Source organism: Psammomys obesus, unplaced genomic scaffold (genome assembly GCF_907164565.1).
Source record: "Psammomys obesus unplaced genomic scaffold, mPsaObe1.curated_primary_1811, whole genome shotgun sequence".
NCBI lineage: Eukaryota > Metazoa > Chordata > Mammalia > Rodentia > Muridae > Psammomys > Psammomys obesus.
The window spans coordinates 13,264,305-13,277,021 of NW_026592118.1; the positions used below are offsets into that span (position 1 = coordinate 13,264,305).

General features: G+C 55.1%; 1 protein-coding gene across 3 annotated transcripts in view; it reads left to right on the top strand.

The window, feature by feature from the left end:
- Positions 1-843: 843 nt before the first annotated feature.
- Positions 844-12,717, top strand: part of Kcnh2 (potassium voltage-gated channel subfamily H member 2) — a 31,810-nt gene continuing 19,936 nt past the window's right edge. For all 3 annotated transcript variants that reach the window (XM_055612843.1, XM_055612844.1, XM_055612846.1), the window contains exons 1-2: positions 844-1,250; positions 3,921-4,151. In XM_055612843.1, coding sequence (XP_055468818.1) covers positions 1,175-1,250; positions 3,921-4,151 — 307 coding nt within the window. In that variant the 5' untranslated portion in view covers positions 844-1,174. The remainder of the gene's footprint in view (positions 1,251-3,920; positions 4,152-12,717) is intronic.

Consider the following 12,717-nt stretch of genomic DNA (forward strand, 5'->3'; position numbering starts at 1 on the left):
TGAGGCTGGTCCCGCACTACAGAGGGAGGGCAGGCCTCTAGCACAAGGGGATCCCCGGGCTGGGACCTCGCGCTCCCTTCTTTGATCTCACAGCGAGAAGGCCGCAACTCTTGTCAGTGTGCGTCTCTGAGCGTGTCATCCGCGAAGAGAATCGAATAACCCCTGAGAGGACCTTGTCAGTGTGTATGCTGGAGAGAGGGGCGACTTGGGGGGGGGGCGTGACTCTGCTACAGCTCACCCACACTTGTCTCAAATTTTTACAGCTCCCACATTGCCGGCTCTTCCCGTTTCCCGGGTCTCCCCTGGTCCTGGGGCCCATCTTCTCAGAGCCTAGGCCTCACTCAGCCCGGTCACCCACACCAGATTCTGCCAGCGAGCTGCGTGTCCCCAACCTGTCCCGGGCGCAGTAGGGGAGCTGGGGATAAAGGGATGGCCCTGTCCCATCAAATCCGGTCCTCAGTCCCGAGTCTGGGAGGGGGCGAGACCTCTAGGCCCCTATCCCTCGGCCACCTCCAAACCGGCCATCGCACCTGTCCTCACGGTTCCCCTACCTAAGGGTCCCTTCCCCCCTCTCGGCGGAGCGCGAGTCCCGGGGGCTCAGTAGCAGAGCGAGGGGTTGGGGCCCGGGGAGCGCTCGGCGCGGCTCAGCCAATGAGAAGGGCGGGCGCTCGGGGTGGCGGGGAGAGGGCGGCGCTGCCGGCGCGCGGCGGCAGGAGGGGGCCGGGAGGCGGGGGCCGGAGCCGGAGGGGCGCGCGCCGCATTAACCCTTCAGCCGCCGAACCAAGCCGCAGGCGCTGCCCGAGCCGCGGGCTCCGGAGCGGCTGTCGGCGCGGCGGCGGCGGGCAGGCGTGAGCCGGGAGCCGGGCGCCCGGGCGGGCGGAGTGCAGCGCGGGGACGAGGCGGAGCGGGGCCCGTGGCACCGCCAGCCCGGGTCGACAGACAGGTGTGCCGGCGCCGCAGCTCCAGCCGCTTCGGGCCCGGCCGGCGGTCCGGAGCCGGCAGCCGCTAGCCGAGCGGGGGACCCCGCGCCCTCAGTCCAGTTCCGGCCCCGCCCGCGCTCAGCTTGGCCGCGGGGTGCGGAGACCACGGCCCGGCCAGGCCACCCGGAGCCTAGTGCTGGGCCGGGCCGGGCCAGGGTGGGTGGGGGCCCGCCCGGCCCGCCCATGGGCTCAGGATGCCGGTGCGGAGGGGCCACGTCGCGCCGCAGAACACCTTCCTCGACACCATCATCCGCAAGTTTGAGGGCCAGAGTGAGTGGGGGAGGGGGCAAGGCGGGGAGGGGGCTCGGGGGGTGGTTCCAGTCCTGCCGAGTGTGGATGGGGGGCGTGCCCGGGCCGTGTGCAGTGTAAAATCTGAGTCAGTAAGGGGCTGGTGGGCCCTGAGACTTACGCCAGGAGCCGAGGGGATAAGGCTTGGTGTCAGGGGCTCATTGGCAAGGGACCAAGGGGCCTAGTGTTGCAGCTTGGGGTCGAGGATGTGTGTGACCCCTGAAATGTGCAGGAAAGGGAGGTGGGATGAAATAGGCAGGCGTTTCCAACTGTAAATGTCCGGAGTTTATGGGATTTCATATCTGAGTGTGTGTGTGTCTGTGTGTGTTTGTCAGTGAGAATCTGTATGACCCAAGCTGTTGGACCCTAAAAGGATAGTGCACATTCCAATCTTGACTGTGTTGTATGTGAGAGACCGAAGCTAAGGGTGTAGGATCAGCGACCAATCTGCTCCTGAGCGTGTGACAAAGTAATACGGCCAAATCCCTGTGTCACTTATGAATCTGAGTCTGCATGGGCAGTGGAGAGGGGTCTCCAGCAGGTCCCTAAGGTTGTGGTTCCAGTGCTGAGGGGGTGCTGCAGACCTGAAGCTGGCTTTGGGGCTAACAGGCTGGCTATGGAGCTCCCGTGTGGTGGGCTTTCCTGCTTCGGACAGTACCCCACGCCCCACTGTGGGGACTACAGCACCCCTTGTTCAGACCTGGCTAGAAAGACTTCCCGCAATGTGTCCTAGGCTAGGTGAATGTCTCCGTGTTGTTGTACCTGTCCTCAAGGCTGCCTGTGCCACAGAGGGTGTGACTGCAAAGGCCCGAGGAGATGGAGAGTGACATTCCTTGCCTGTGACCCTGCGCACACAGGACAACGTGTGCTTGTACTGTGGTGGGAGGGAGGGGTCAGTTGGATGGGCATTGTCCCTAGATGAAGAACAGGACGATCCTGAGGGGGTGGTGCAGGCCTAGGAGCGGGGGGCAGGTCCCCGGGGTTTTCTTTTCCTACCAGCTGGGTAGGTACAGGCAGAATCTGAGCAGACCTTGGACTGGGTCCGAGAGGCTTGGCTTCTGGCCCCACCTCTGCCGCTGACTGCCAGGCGACCTTGAGTGACTCCTCCCACTCTGAGCCTCAGTTTCCACGTCTGTGCCCTGGGGACAACTACAGGGCTTTTGAGGTCTCTTCAGTATCTGAATTTTAGGATTTTAGTGAAGGGGGTGGGGCAGGGTGGGGTTTGCCTTCGAAGGAACTTGCTCTGCTCTCCTGTCATGGGAGTGGGGATAGTGGGTCGCTTTTCTCCCTCGGGTGATTGGTACTCTGGACTGCCTTAGGCTGAAGTGGGCATGATGGAGGCAGAGCTAGAAGGTCTTTTCATAGGACAAGAAGCTCTAACCTGGAGTTGGTGCTTGCTTGAGAGTCCCAGTAGGCCTTGGGAACTGACCTAAAGATGACCCAACTCTCAAAAGTAACTTCCTTGAGGGCAGGGGAAAGATGGCAGAAGTCAGAAGGCAAGATCCTGATAGCCTAGCCTTGCTGCAGGGAGCCCTGCCGAGGCACCTGGGGTTTCCTGTAGCCCGAAAGACTGCATGGTGAGGAGGGAAGGAGATTCGACTTCAGTTGCGCACCCAGCATTAAAGGCCAAAGTGGACAGAATTTCTGTTTCTAGAAGGCACCTATTCCTGGAACTTCTCACTTGGGTGCAGCCTGAGGCTGCCCCTGACCTGCTGCTCTTCCATCTCTTCCTGACCTTTGGGACAAGTGTGGGGTGGCTGAGCCAAGTCTAGCTTAAATGGGTCTATTGGACCTTTTCTTTGATCACAGAGGAAGGCTTCATATCCACGGAGGTGGTCGTCTTTCTCAGGTTTGTTTCCCCACAAATGGGCCAGTGTCTTGGGCTCACCTCTGGGCTCTAGGGAGTTCCAGGGTATGAAGTTTCAGGTAGCTTTCCTTGCTCTGTATGACCTTGGACTTCTGTCTGTGACCCCTAGCTGTCCTGGAAGACAAGATTCAAAAGCTGGATTCACAATGAATGAGCTGCTAGACTTGGACATTGGGCTGAACTTCTCTTGAGCCTCAGTTTCTTCATTCATAAAGTACTAACTATATTGCTGGGTTGTCCAGATCTACAAGTTCACTCCCTCATCCTTTGCTTCATCCACTCCCTCAGCCTCTGTCTGTGGATAGGATGCAGAAGTCATAGAAGGCACTGCCCGGAGGGAGCCTGAGAGTATCTGAGGGACTGATTTTCTAGGGAGCATCCCCAATCAAGAGGAAGAAGCCAGGAGAGCTGGTGCAAAGGAGAGGCTGGCCGCCATCTCCTGCCCTTCCCAGGCTCCCTTTCCAGGCTGTGTTTATCCCTCCGCCGCGGCTGCTGACACGCGTTGCTGACACCCGCCCAGGCCAGCCTTGGTCGCTGGCTTTCTGCCCGGGGGAAGCCACGCAGCCAGCCGGCGGGCCAGGGGGCGGGGGGCGTGTCGCCAGGCCGCGCCCGGTGGAAGCACCTGTGTCAGGGCACAGCTGCTTTTGGTCTGGGTTGGGCTCCCCCTCCCTGTCAGGGGAGTGTCGGACGGCAGTGTGCGAGAAGCGAATGCGAGGAAGGGTCGGGAGCCCCCGAAACTGGTGTCCCCGCTCACGTGCGCATTCTTCCCCGCCTTCCCCCCCTAGGCCGCAAGTTCATCATTGCTAACGCCCGCGTAGAGAACTGCGCCGTCATCTACTGCAACGACGGCTTCTGCGAGCTGTGTGGCTACTCGCGGGCCGAAGTGATGCAGCGGCCCTGCACCTGCGATTTCCTGCACGGGCCGCGCACGCAGCGCCGTGCCGCCGCGCAGATCGCGCAGGCCCTGCTGGGCGCGGAGGAGCGCAAAGTGGAGATTGCCTTCTACCGGAAAGATGGTAGGCGGGGCCGGGGCGTGGCTGTGGCGAGGGGCCGGACCTCCAGAGAACCAGCGTGGATGAGGGTTGCGGGGCGGGGCGGGGCGGGGCGGGGGAGGGGAGGTTGGGGTGGGAGAGAAGGGAAACAGTGGGTTGGATCTGTGATTGCAGGAGATTGGTGAACCCTGCGGGTCCCTTGGGGGCGGTATCCAGGAGGGGGCGTGGCCCCATGTGTAGGGGCGCCTGTGGCCTAGGTCTCAACTTTGGTGGGTGGGCATTCCGGATGACCTTGGAGTTGCTAAGGCTGAGGGGCCTTGGCACCTCTCATACTTTCCTCCTTGGCAGGTGTCATTATGTGGCGCTAGGTAGGCTGGCATTTGAGTAGGCTGGGATGGTAGGTGCGTGCATAGATGGTGGCAATAGGGCAAGCTGGGGGCTGGCGCTGATTCCGAGCCACAGGATTCTAGTTAGCTGCAGGGCAGCCTGTGCCAGGTGACTTCCTGAAAGATACCATGAAGAGTCTATCTGCTGTGACTTTTCTGCCTTCCTCCCTGCGCTCAACTACACCTCTTCCCGAAACCCCAGTTCCCTTTGTCTGGTCTACAGAATACCCTGCCCCTCCCCTCGACTCCCTCTTAGCCAGGTGTCTCTGCTCAGCTACCACCTCCCAACCCAGCTGCTCTGGGCTTCCGGAGAGCAAAGTGGAGAGCGGATAAACACTGTGGGCGGAGCTGCTCTCACACTAGGGCCTGTGCTGCTGGGTGGGCTCTGCTCAGTGAGGTCAGTGAAGGGCTGGGGTAGTGGGTTTTGGAGGGCCCGGAAGGGCTCCAGAATTCTGTGGTTCACCAGTGAGTGTCTCCTAAATTTCTCTAAGTCCCCGGAACCAGCTCTTGAATGTAGAGCTGCCTACAGGAAGGGCAAGGTTCCGGCCCTCAGGGAATTTGTTGGCTACCCACCCCGAGCACCCCTGCCTCTTGCTGTGGCAAAGGGACTCTGCAAGCTGCAGGCCCCTGTTGCACATGTGCCAGGGTGGCCGAGGCTGCCTGTGAAGGCCGGCTTCCCTAAGGGGCCTCCTTTGCAGGTGTGTAGCCTGTGATATCCTTGGACAACACTTAGGGGGCATGCACCACTAGCAGCCCTCTGCAGGCGAGTTTGCTTGTGCAAACTGCAAGGAGGCAGATAGGGGATGAAGAAGTGGGAAGCTTACTGGGCTGTGTGTTATCCTGTGTAATCCTCACAACATCCCTGAGATGGAGATGCCACCTTTTCTCTCCTAAGAATGACGAAGCTGAAGCTCAGAGAAGTTAAGACCGTTCCCTGAGCCACACAGACTGAAAGCACCTGGGCCTGGAGGGGTGCGCATGTCTGTCTGACCAGAGCCAAGTCATGCCATGCGGTTCTGCTGTGTGTCATGTATTGACAAGGACACCAGAGAACTAGAGGGCTGTCCATGCTTCACACAGGGAAAATTTAAGTTTCCAAACCATAGGTGTATGCATATGAGCACATACGTGCCGGGGTCAGGTGTAATGTGGGAAATCTCCCACCAGCCAAATCAGCTGATCTCCACAAATTTGTCTCAATGGTTGCTTGGGATGCCGGGGGTTTTCTTTTTTTTCTTCAGAGCTGGAGCTCAGAGCCAGGGCTGTGTGTGATGGGAAAGAGTGCTACCATGTGTGTTTAGAGGTCAGAGGACAATTTTATGGAGTGGGTTCTCTCCTTCAACCTTTACATAACTTCCAGGGATCAAACTCAGGTTGTCAGGCTTGTGTGGGAATCACCTTTACCTGCTGAGCAATTTTGCCAGTGCGTTCGTTTTCTCTCTCTCTCCCTCCCTCCCTCTATTATTATTATTATTATCATTATTATTATTTTTATTATTATTTTTTTGGCAGGGTCTCACACGATGCAGATATAGCTGGCTTTGGCTCAATGTGATCTGCCAGCCTCTGGGTCCCAAGTGCTGGGATTAAAGATGTGTGCCACTACACCTGGGCCTAAATTTATTTCTTTTGAGGTAGTATGTCACTAAGTTGTCCAGGCTGGCCTTGAACTCACCCCATAACCTAGGTGGCCCTTAAACTTTTTCAGCCTCTGAAGTAGCTGGCATGATAAGCCTGCATCACTAGGCTTGGCAAGGATGCTGACCTTTTGAGAAAATGCTCATAACACAGGGTCTTCCCCTGTGAGCCACACTCCAGTCCCATGGCAGACATTGCTTGTGTTTGTGGATTTGACCGCCTGGCAGCAGAGAGGTTGGGCTGCTTTTACCTTTGGCTGTATCATGGATGTAGCTTTCTCAAGTAGTATGGATCTTTTTGGCCCATGCTGACTCCTTTGGGAGACTCCTGAAAAGAAGGTGTCGTGGAATCTTGGAGAGTCCTGAGGTAGCAGGTGGAGAAGCTGCATGGTGGAGGTCCTGTTACCAGTGTATTCATGGAGGGAAAGGGCCTGTCATCCAGGTCCCTGTGCAAGCCCAAATTCCTGCCTCCTCCAGGTTACCATTCCAGACGGGACACTGGCCCAGGAAACCCTATGCCAGCTGCTGCCTCCTACCCCTTCTTTGTTCTCACCTAGTTTCCATGGGGATCAGATAACTCCCAGTGGCCAACAGGTTGGCGTAGGACCTCAGCTACCTGGGGCCCCACTTACCTTGGCATGCAGACAGATTCTTTTGCCACTGTGTCTTCTCCCTTGTGATACAGAGTTCCTTGTGCCATCTTTGTTGCCTGACCTGGGCAGCCTCGGGGTGTGTGTGTGTATTAATGCATGGAGCATGTACAAAACCAGAAGAGAAATGTGCTCATGCCACCTCCTGTTTCTGTCCAAACCTTTCCTAGGGTGTCTGCCTGGGCCAGCCCTGGGAGAGTAGGTCCTTGGGTTGTAGCCCCAGGGAGGGGGATAAGCTGGGGAAGAGGCAAGGCCTTTTGTTGGCAGGCGCCGCTAAGGACAGCTGTGCTGTGTCGGAGCCTCTAACTCAGCTCTGTGCAGTCTCAGGGTCTGGAGCCAGACAGCGCCATTATTTAGTTGCTGGGGCTGCTGGGAGGTGGGGAAGCTAGACTGGGGGAGTGTGGGTGGAAGAGAAGACATAGTGTGCCCAGTTCACTGGCCTTATGTCGATGCCCCTTAAAACAGGCCCAGGATAGGGATGGTGAACAGCAGAACCCTGTGGTGCAGGTCTGGCAGGATGTGACGTTTCTGTGGAGGCACCCCAGAAGACAGGTGCTGGCTGGGTACACGCCTTGCCCTACAGGGCCACGGGGGGGGGGGGGGAGCTGTAGCTCTTCCTCAACCTGTCCCCAGCTTCTATTGTCTCTGCTCTTTGTTCCCACCTCTCTGCTGCCTCTCCTGACTGCTGTGCCCTGCCTGCCTGCTGTGCCCCCATCCTCTTGGCAGGTCTCCCTCCCTATGCTCAGGCCTTCCTGTGTTTGTCTCCGACCTGCCTGCCTGGCTCTGTCCCTTCCATTTTTGCCCCCTTCTCCTTTTGTCTGTCTGTTTCTCCTGTCCCTTCAGCACCCTGGAGCCTTCTTGCTTCTTCCACTGTCTCCTGTGCCCTGTTTATTTGCCCCCATCCCCCAGGCCTTTGTCTCAAAGGCTTTATCTGTCGTACCATGCCTCTGACTGTCCTGGCCCTGTCTCTATGTCCCTGTGTCCCCAGGAGCCTGTGCGTGGGTGGACGTGGTGGTGTCTCTGGAGAAGAGTCTATTGGCTTCTCCACTCTAGCTGTAGGCCAGTTGCCATGGCAACAAGGTCAGAGGGTCCCCACTGCTACAGCTGATGCTGTGTCTGAGGGGGAGGGGTTGGGACCTTAGGTCCAGGCCAGCTCCTCAGTGTGCTGTGTCTCCACATTTGCTCTACTGCTGTACCCTGACTCACACCGTGGTCTTCCGGGTGCTCAGGCAGGCCGTGGGGGAACCAGTCTCCAACCTTTGGGCATTCTGTCACCCTTTACAACCTAGCCCGTTAATCCTGGTCTTCTCCCTTCTCTGCCTTCCCAGCTCACCTAAGTCATAGGCCCTGCTCTGCCACTGCTGTGGCCCTCCTCTGTGGTCCAGGACCCTGACCCTCACCCCCACCTCCCAGTCATGTGGTACCTGAGCTTTCTCTGAAGGGGGAGGTTTTGATGGGAAAGTAGAGTTCAGAGGTCAGTGCCTATCTGTTTTTGTGCTCTGTTCATGGGAAGCAGCCTGGAGCCTTCCTAAGAGAAGCCAAGGGCTTAAAGGCAAGTCTTTTCCATAGGTCCAAAGCCATTGGAGTACTGCCCTCTGCCCTTGCCTTAAAAAAAAGAAAATTCTCTGTGTCGTCCTAGCTCTGTAGACCAGGTTGGCCGTGCTAGGATTGAAGGTGTGTTCCCTTCTTGGGAGCAGTTATCCCTGTCCTTCTGTCAGGATTTGGTGCAGCCTGTAGCCTGGGCAGGTGGTAGCTCCTGGCAGGGCCCGCCTCCAGTTGTCTGTCTGTCTCTGCTGAGCACTTTTCTCCTAGCTTCCTTGCGGTGGGCTGCCCTGGGCTGCTGGGGGCTTCCTGTTCATGAGGATGGGGGTGCTCTTTCCTCAGAGCCCCTGGGCCTGGACAATATCTGGAGGGTGCCTCCTGCTCCTGTGTGTGGTGTCTCCGAAGCCCCAGAGGAACTATGTAAATATTTGTGCAGAGCTGTGGAAGCAGAGTTGACAGTGGCCTTGGGCTCTGGGGAGGGGGACCGGAACAGCAGGAGGGCCAGCTTTGTGGTATGATAGGGGGTGAGCTTGGGTGGTTTCCTGTGCAGTGAGAGCTGAGAGTTCCAAGGAAGCCCTTTCCTTCTTAGCCTCCCTGAGGGTCCAGCCACCTCTCCTAAAAAACATTCGTGCTAGGGAATTACCCGTCTCCTCTAAAACTGCTCCCACCTTGTGTGCAGGCTGGAGAGCAGAGGTCTTTAACCCCATGGGTGAGGGAATGACAGACATCTCTGTGACCTGCAGGGAGATCTGGGGTCAGAGAAGAGCCGGGAGGGATGCTGGCCTAGGTGCCAGTTCAGGAGAGTCCCAGTGGCTGTTGACACCCCTCATTGACCATAAAGATCTCTGGGCTGTGTTCTGGGTTGGGCACTTGTCGGCTGGCTTGGAATTACCCAGCAGGCTGAGCAATATGCTGCCTTTACCTGTATTTGCCCAGGTTTGGCCCTGTAAGAGTTTGCAGTGCCCATCGTCCCCAGTAGGCTGAGTGGTTTGTGTTGTTATTGTTGCATCTACATGCCCGTGCATTGTAGGAGCTCAATATTTGCATGTTTTGCTAAATGAATGAACAAACTGGGTAGTACTGTGTGGCTGAAGCCTTATTCTTGGCGTCAGATGCCTAGGGGCCAGTTTCTAGCTTGATTGTGGGCTGTGTGGCCTTGGGAAAAATCACTTCTTATCTTTGGGGCTTAGTATCCTATCCTGTGAAAGCCTTGGGGTGAGGGTGGAAGAGGCGTGGAGGGCCAGAGGAGTAGCAGGGCGCTCTCCTGCTCTGCTGAGTGTGGGAGGCATCACACAACAGGGAGTGTGCTGGGATACAGCCTGTTCACTCAGGACGAGGGGAGGCCTGTGAGGGGAACAAAGCTTTGGCAAAACTGGCTGGGAGCCGGCAGCTCCTGGTAGCACTTAGGTGCACTCAGGTGGCTTCCCTTTGCCATGTGCAAACAGTGGTCCTTCCAGCCTTGTGTGCATAGAATTTCTCAGTCATTTTCCAGGAGGGAAACTCTTCCTAGTGGAGGTTAAGGGACTTACCTAGCAGATGGAGACCTGAACTGGACCTCTGGCCCAGTTGTCTCTATTTTAGAGCCCTGTGTGGACCTTGCGTAAGCTGCTTCTGGGATGTGATGAGCTCAGCGCCTCAGGAGGTCTGAATTTGGCTGGAGTCTGAGCACTGCGGTGGCCCTTGTTTCTGAAGTGGATCAAAGTGCTTGTCCCCTGCATGGTGGGTCGAGGGCATTCCCCAAACAAGTACCAACACAGCAGCATGCCATGCCAGGGCTTCCTGATAGTCACTCAGCAGACATCACCCGTGTTCACTAAAGAGACTGTGGGGAGTAAGGCTGTCTGCTGTGTGGCCCTCAATAGCACCTCTGGCTGTCTTTTTTCTCTAGGTTCCTATTGGCTGAGCTCCTCAAATCAGTCAGGCCCCAATGCTCATGTCAGTGTTTTTCTTTTTTTCTTTCCTGCCCTTTCTTTTTATTTCATTTCTCAGTTCCGTGACACTACTTATAGGCAGCCATTCAAATATATTCCCTATGAGTATGCTCTTCGCATATGTTCTTGCAAATGTGTATTTTGACTGGATAGATGCATATGGATTTAACTTATGCAAATAGTATTGTGCTGGTATTGTATTCCAGCATTTACCCTTCTTATCCAGGAACGTGACTTTATGTGCAGGTGGGCTTACAGTGAGTATCCAGGCTGAGGTTTCACACCCTGGAGCATAGATCTACGAGTTTTACTTGCTCACTCTCCCCAGGTGGTCTCCACCTCTCTGTCACCAGATAATGACACATTCTCTTACACAGGCCATTCCAGACTCGTGTAAGAGTGTCTGTGGCCTGCATGCCTGGAAGTGAAATTGCCGGATTACAAGATATGGGAACTCTTAGTTCACTGTTGCCCCACTGTGCACCTAAACAGCCAGCCCTGTTGCCTGCACCCTGAATGGACACCTTCATGCCCTCCCACCTCTTCCACATGTGGCATCATCTCCCTTTATAATTTTGCCCGTCTTGTGGGCTTGCTGCCTTTTGTGTTTCTCTGACTTTTTGTAAGCCTGAGTATCTCTTTTAGGCTTGATAGCTATTGAGCTTTCCTCCCTGCCAACTGCTCGGTTGTATCCTTTGCTTATCTTTCTGTGAGACTGCTCTCTTTTGTTCCTGTGGGTTTCCAGGGGTTTCGTGTGTATTCTCGGAATACAAATGAATACAGTGTGTATTCTGTATTCCAGTTCCTTCTTTGAATTGTGAATACCTTCTCCCTCTTAGCCTCTGTTCAGTTAATAAAACAAAGATTCTTAGTTTTGATACAAGCGAATCCTGGACTTTTGGTTTTGTGTGTGCTTTTGAAGTTCCACCGAAGAGCCTTTCCGTTGCCAAGGCTGAGCGGTCCCCACAGTCCACCTCTTTCCTCCAGCTCCCTGGTCTCTCCTTTTCAGCTGGGTGTTGGATCCACCGTGAGCCCTCCTTGGATGTAGTGTCAAGTAAGGATCAAGTTTTATTTTTTCCACGAAAGGAGCCAACTTTCCCAGCACACCTAGTCTGTTTTTCCATTGCTTTGTGGGGCTCCTTTGGCATAGGTTACTTTGCTGTGTAACCATGGATCTGCCTCTGAACATTGCACTCTGTCAGTTTGTTCATCAGAACTACGTAAAACAGCAATAAGCATAACACTGTGGTGTTTGTTTACTGTGCCTCTGTAGCCAAAAAAAAGTAAATTCTTCTACTTTTTTCATTAAAAAAAGTTTGTTTATTTGCTAGGTAAGATCTTACACTGTGGCTCAGGACTCACTCTGTATGGAGCAGCCCCGGCTTGTCTTGAACTGTGGCAGTGCTACTGTCTCCGGCTCCCAGAGGCTTGGATAATAGCAAGCCATACCTGGTTCCCCCACCTCCCCTCTTTTTAGCATTTTTTTAAGTCAGTATCTCTCTATGGATCCTGGCTGGCTTAGAATTCACTGTTTTGCTCTGTCATCCACATGTTCAGATAACAAGTGTGTATCACGTGCTGGCTTCACTAACGCCTTGGTCAGAATTAGGTTTGCTCCTGTAGGTTAATTTAGAAGAACTGACAGCTTTGTAAGTTTCAGTAACATCCTGGACCATCTTTGTATGGGCTATCTCATTTCCATGTACTTTATTGCTCTAAAGTTTCATTTTCTCACTTGTGTCTTCTTGATCATCCCTTGTAACTCTATCGTCATTGTTATTGAGAAAGGGGTTTTGTGGCTGGGGACATGGCTCAGTGGATAAAGCGCTTGCTAGAAAAGTGTGAGGACCCAACTTGGCATCTTCAGAACCCACATGAAAGCTGGGTGCAGTAGCATCTCACTGTAATCCCATGCTTGTAGGTAAAATGGAAGGTGAGGACAGGAGACTCCTGGGAAGCTCATGGGCCAGCTAGCCTGGTGTGTGCAGAAAATAGTACCCACGGTTGTCCTCTGACTTCCGCATGCATGTGATGGTACATGTGCCTCTATCCTCACACACATGTGCACACAGATAAGGAAAACATCATTTAGTTTATGTGTTTGTGCATATCGTGGTGATTGTGTAGCGGCTAGAAGACTGCTTTTGGGGGCTGGCTCTTTCTTCCCACTGTTGGTTCTGGGAACCAAGCTCAGCTCCTCATGCTTGCCCAGTGAGTGCTTTTACTGCTGAGCCGTTTGGCTGGCCCTGCCCTGTTTCCTGAAACCTTAAACTCACTATGAAGTCAAGGCTGGCTTTGAGTGCTGGGGTTGCAGGTGTGGGCCACTGGGCTGGTGCTGTCTCATCTTGTGACTCTGAGTTCTGATTGCTTTAGCTGTGCGGTGTGGGCTGATCTGTCTGGTGGAGCTCTTTTGTTGATTCTTGGTGTTTACATGTTGACTTTGT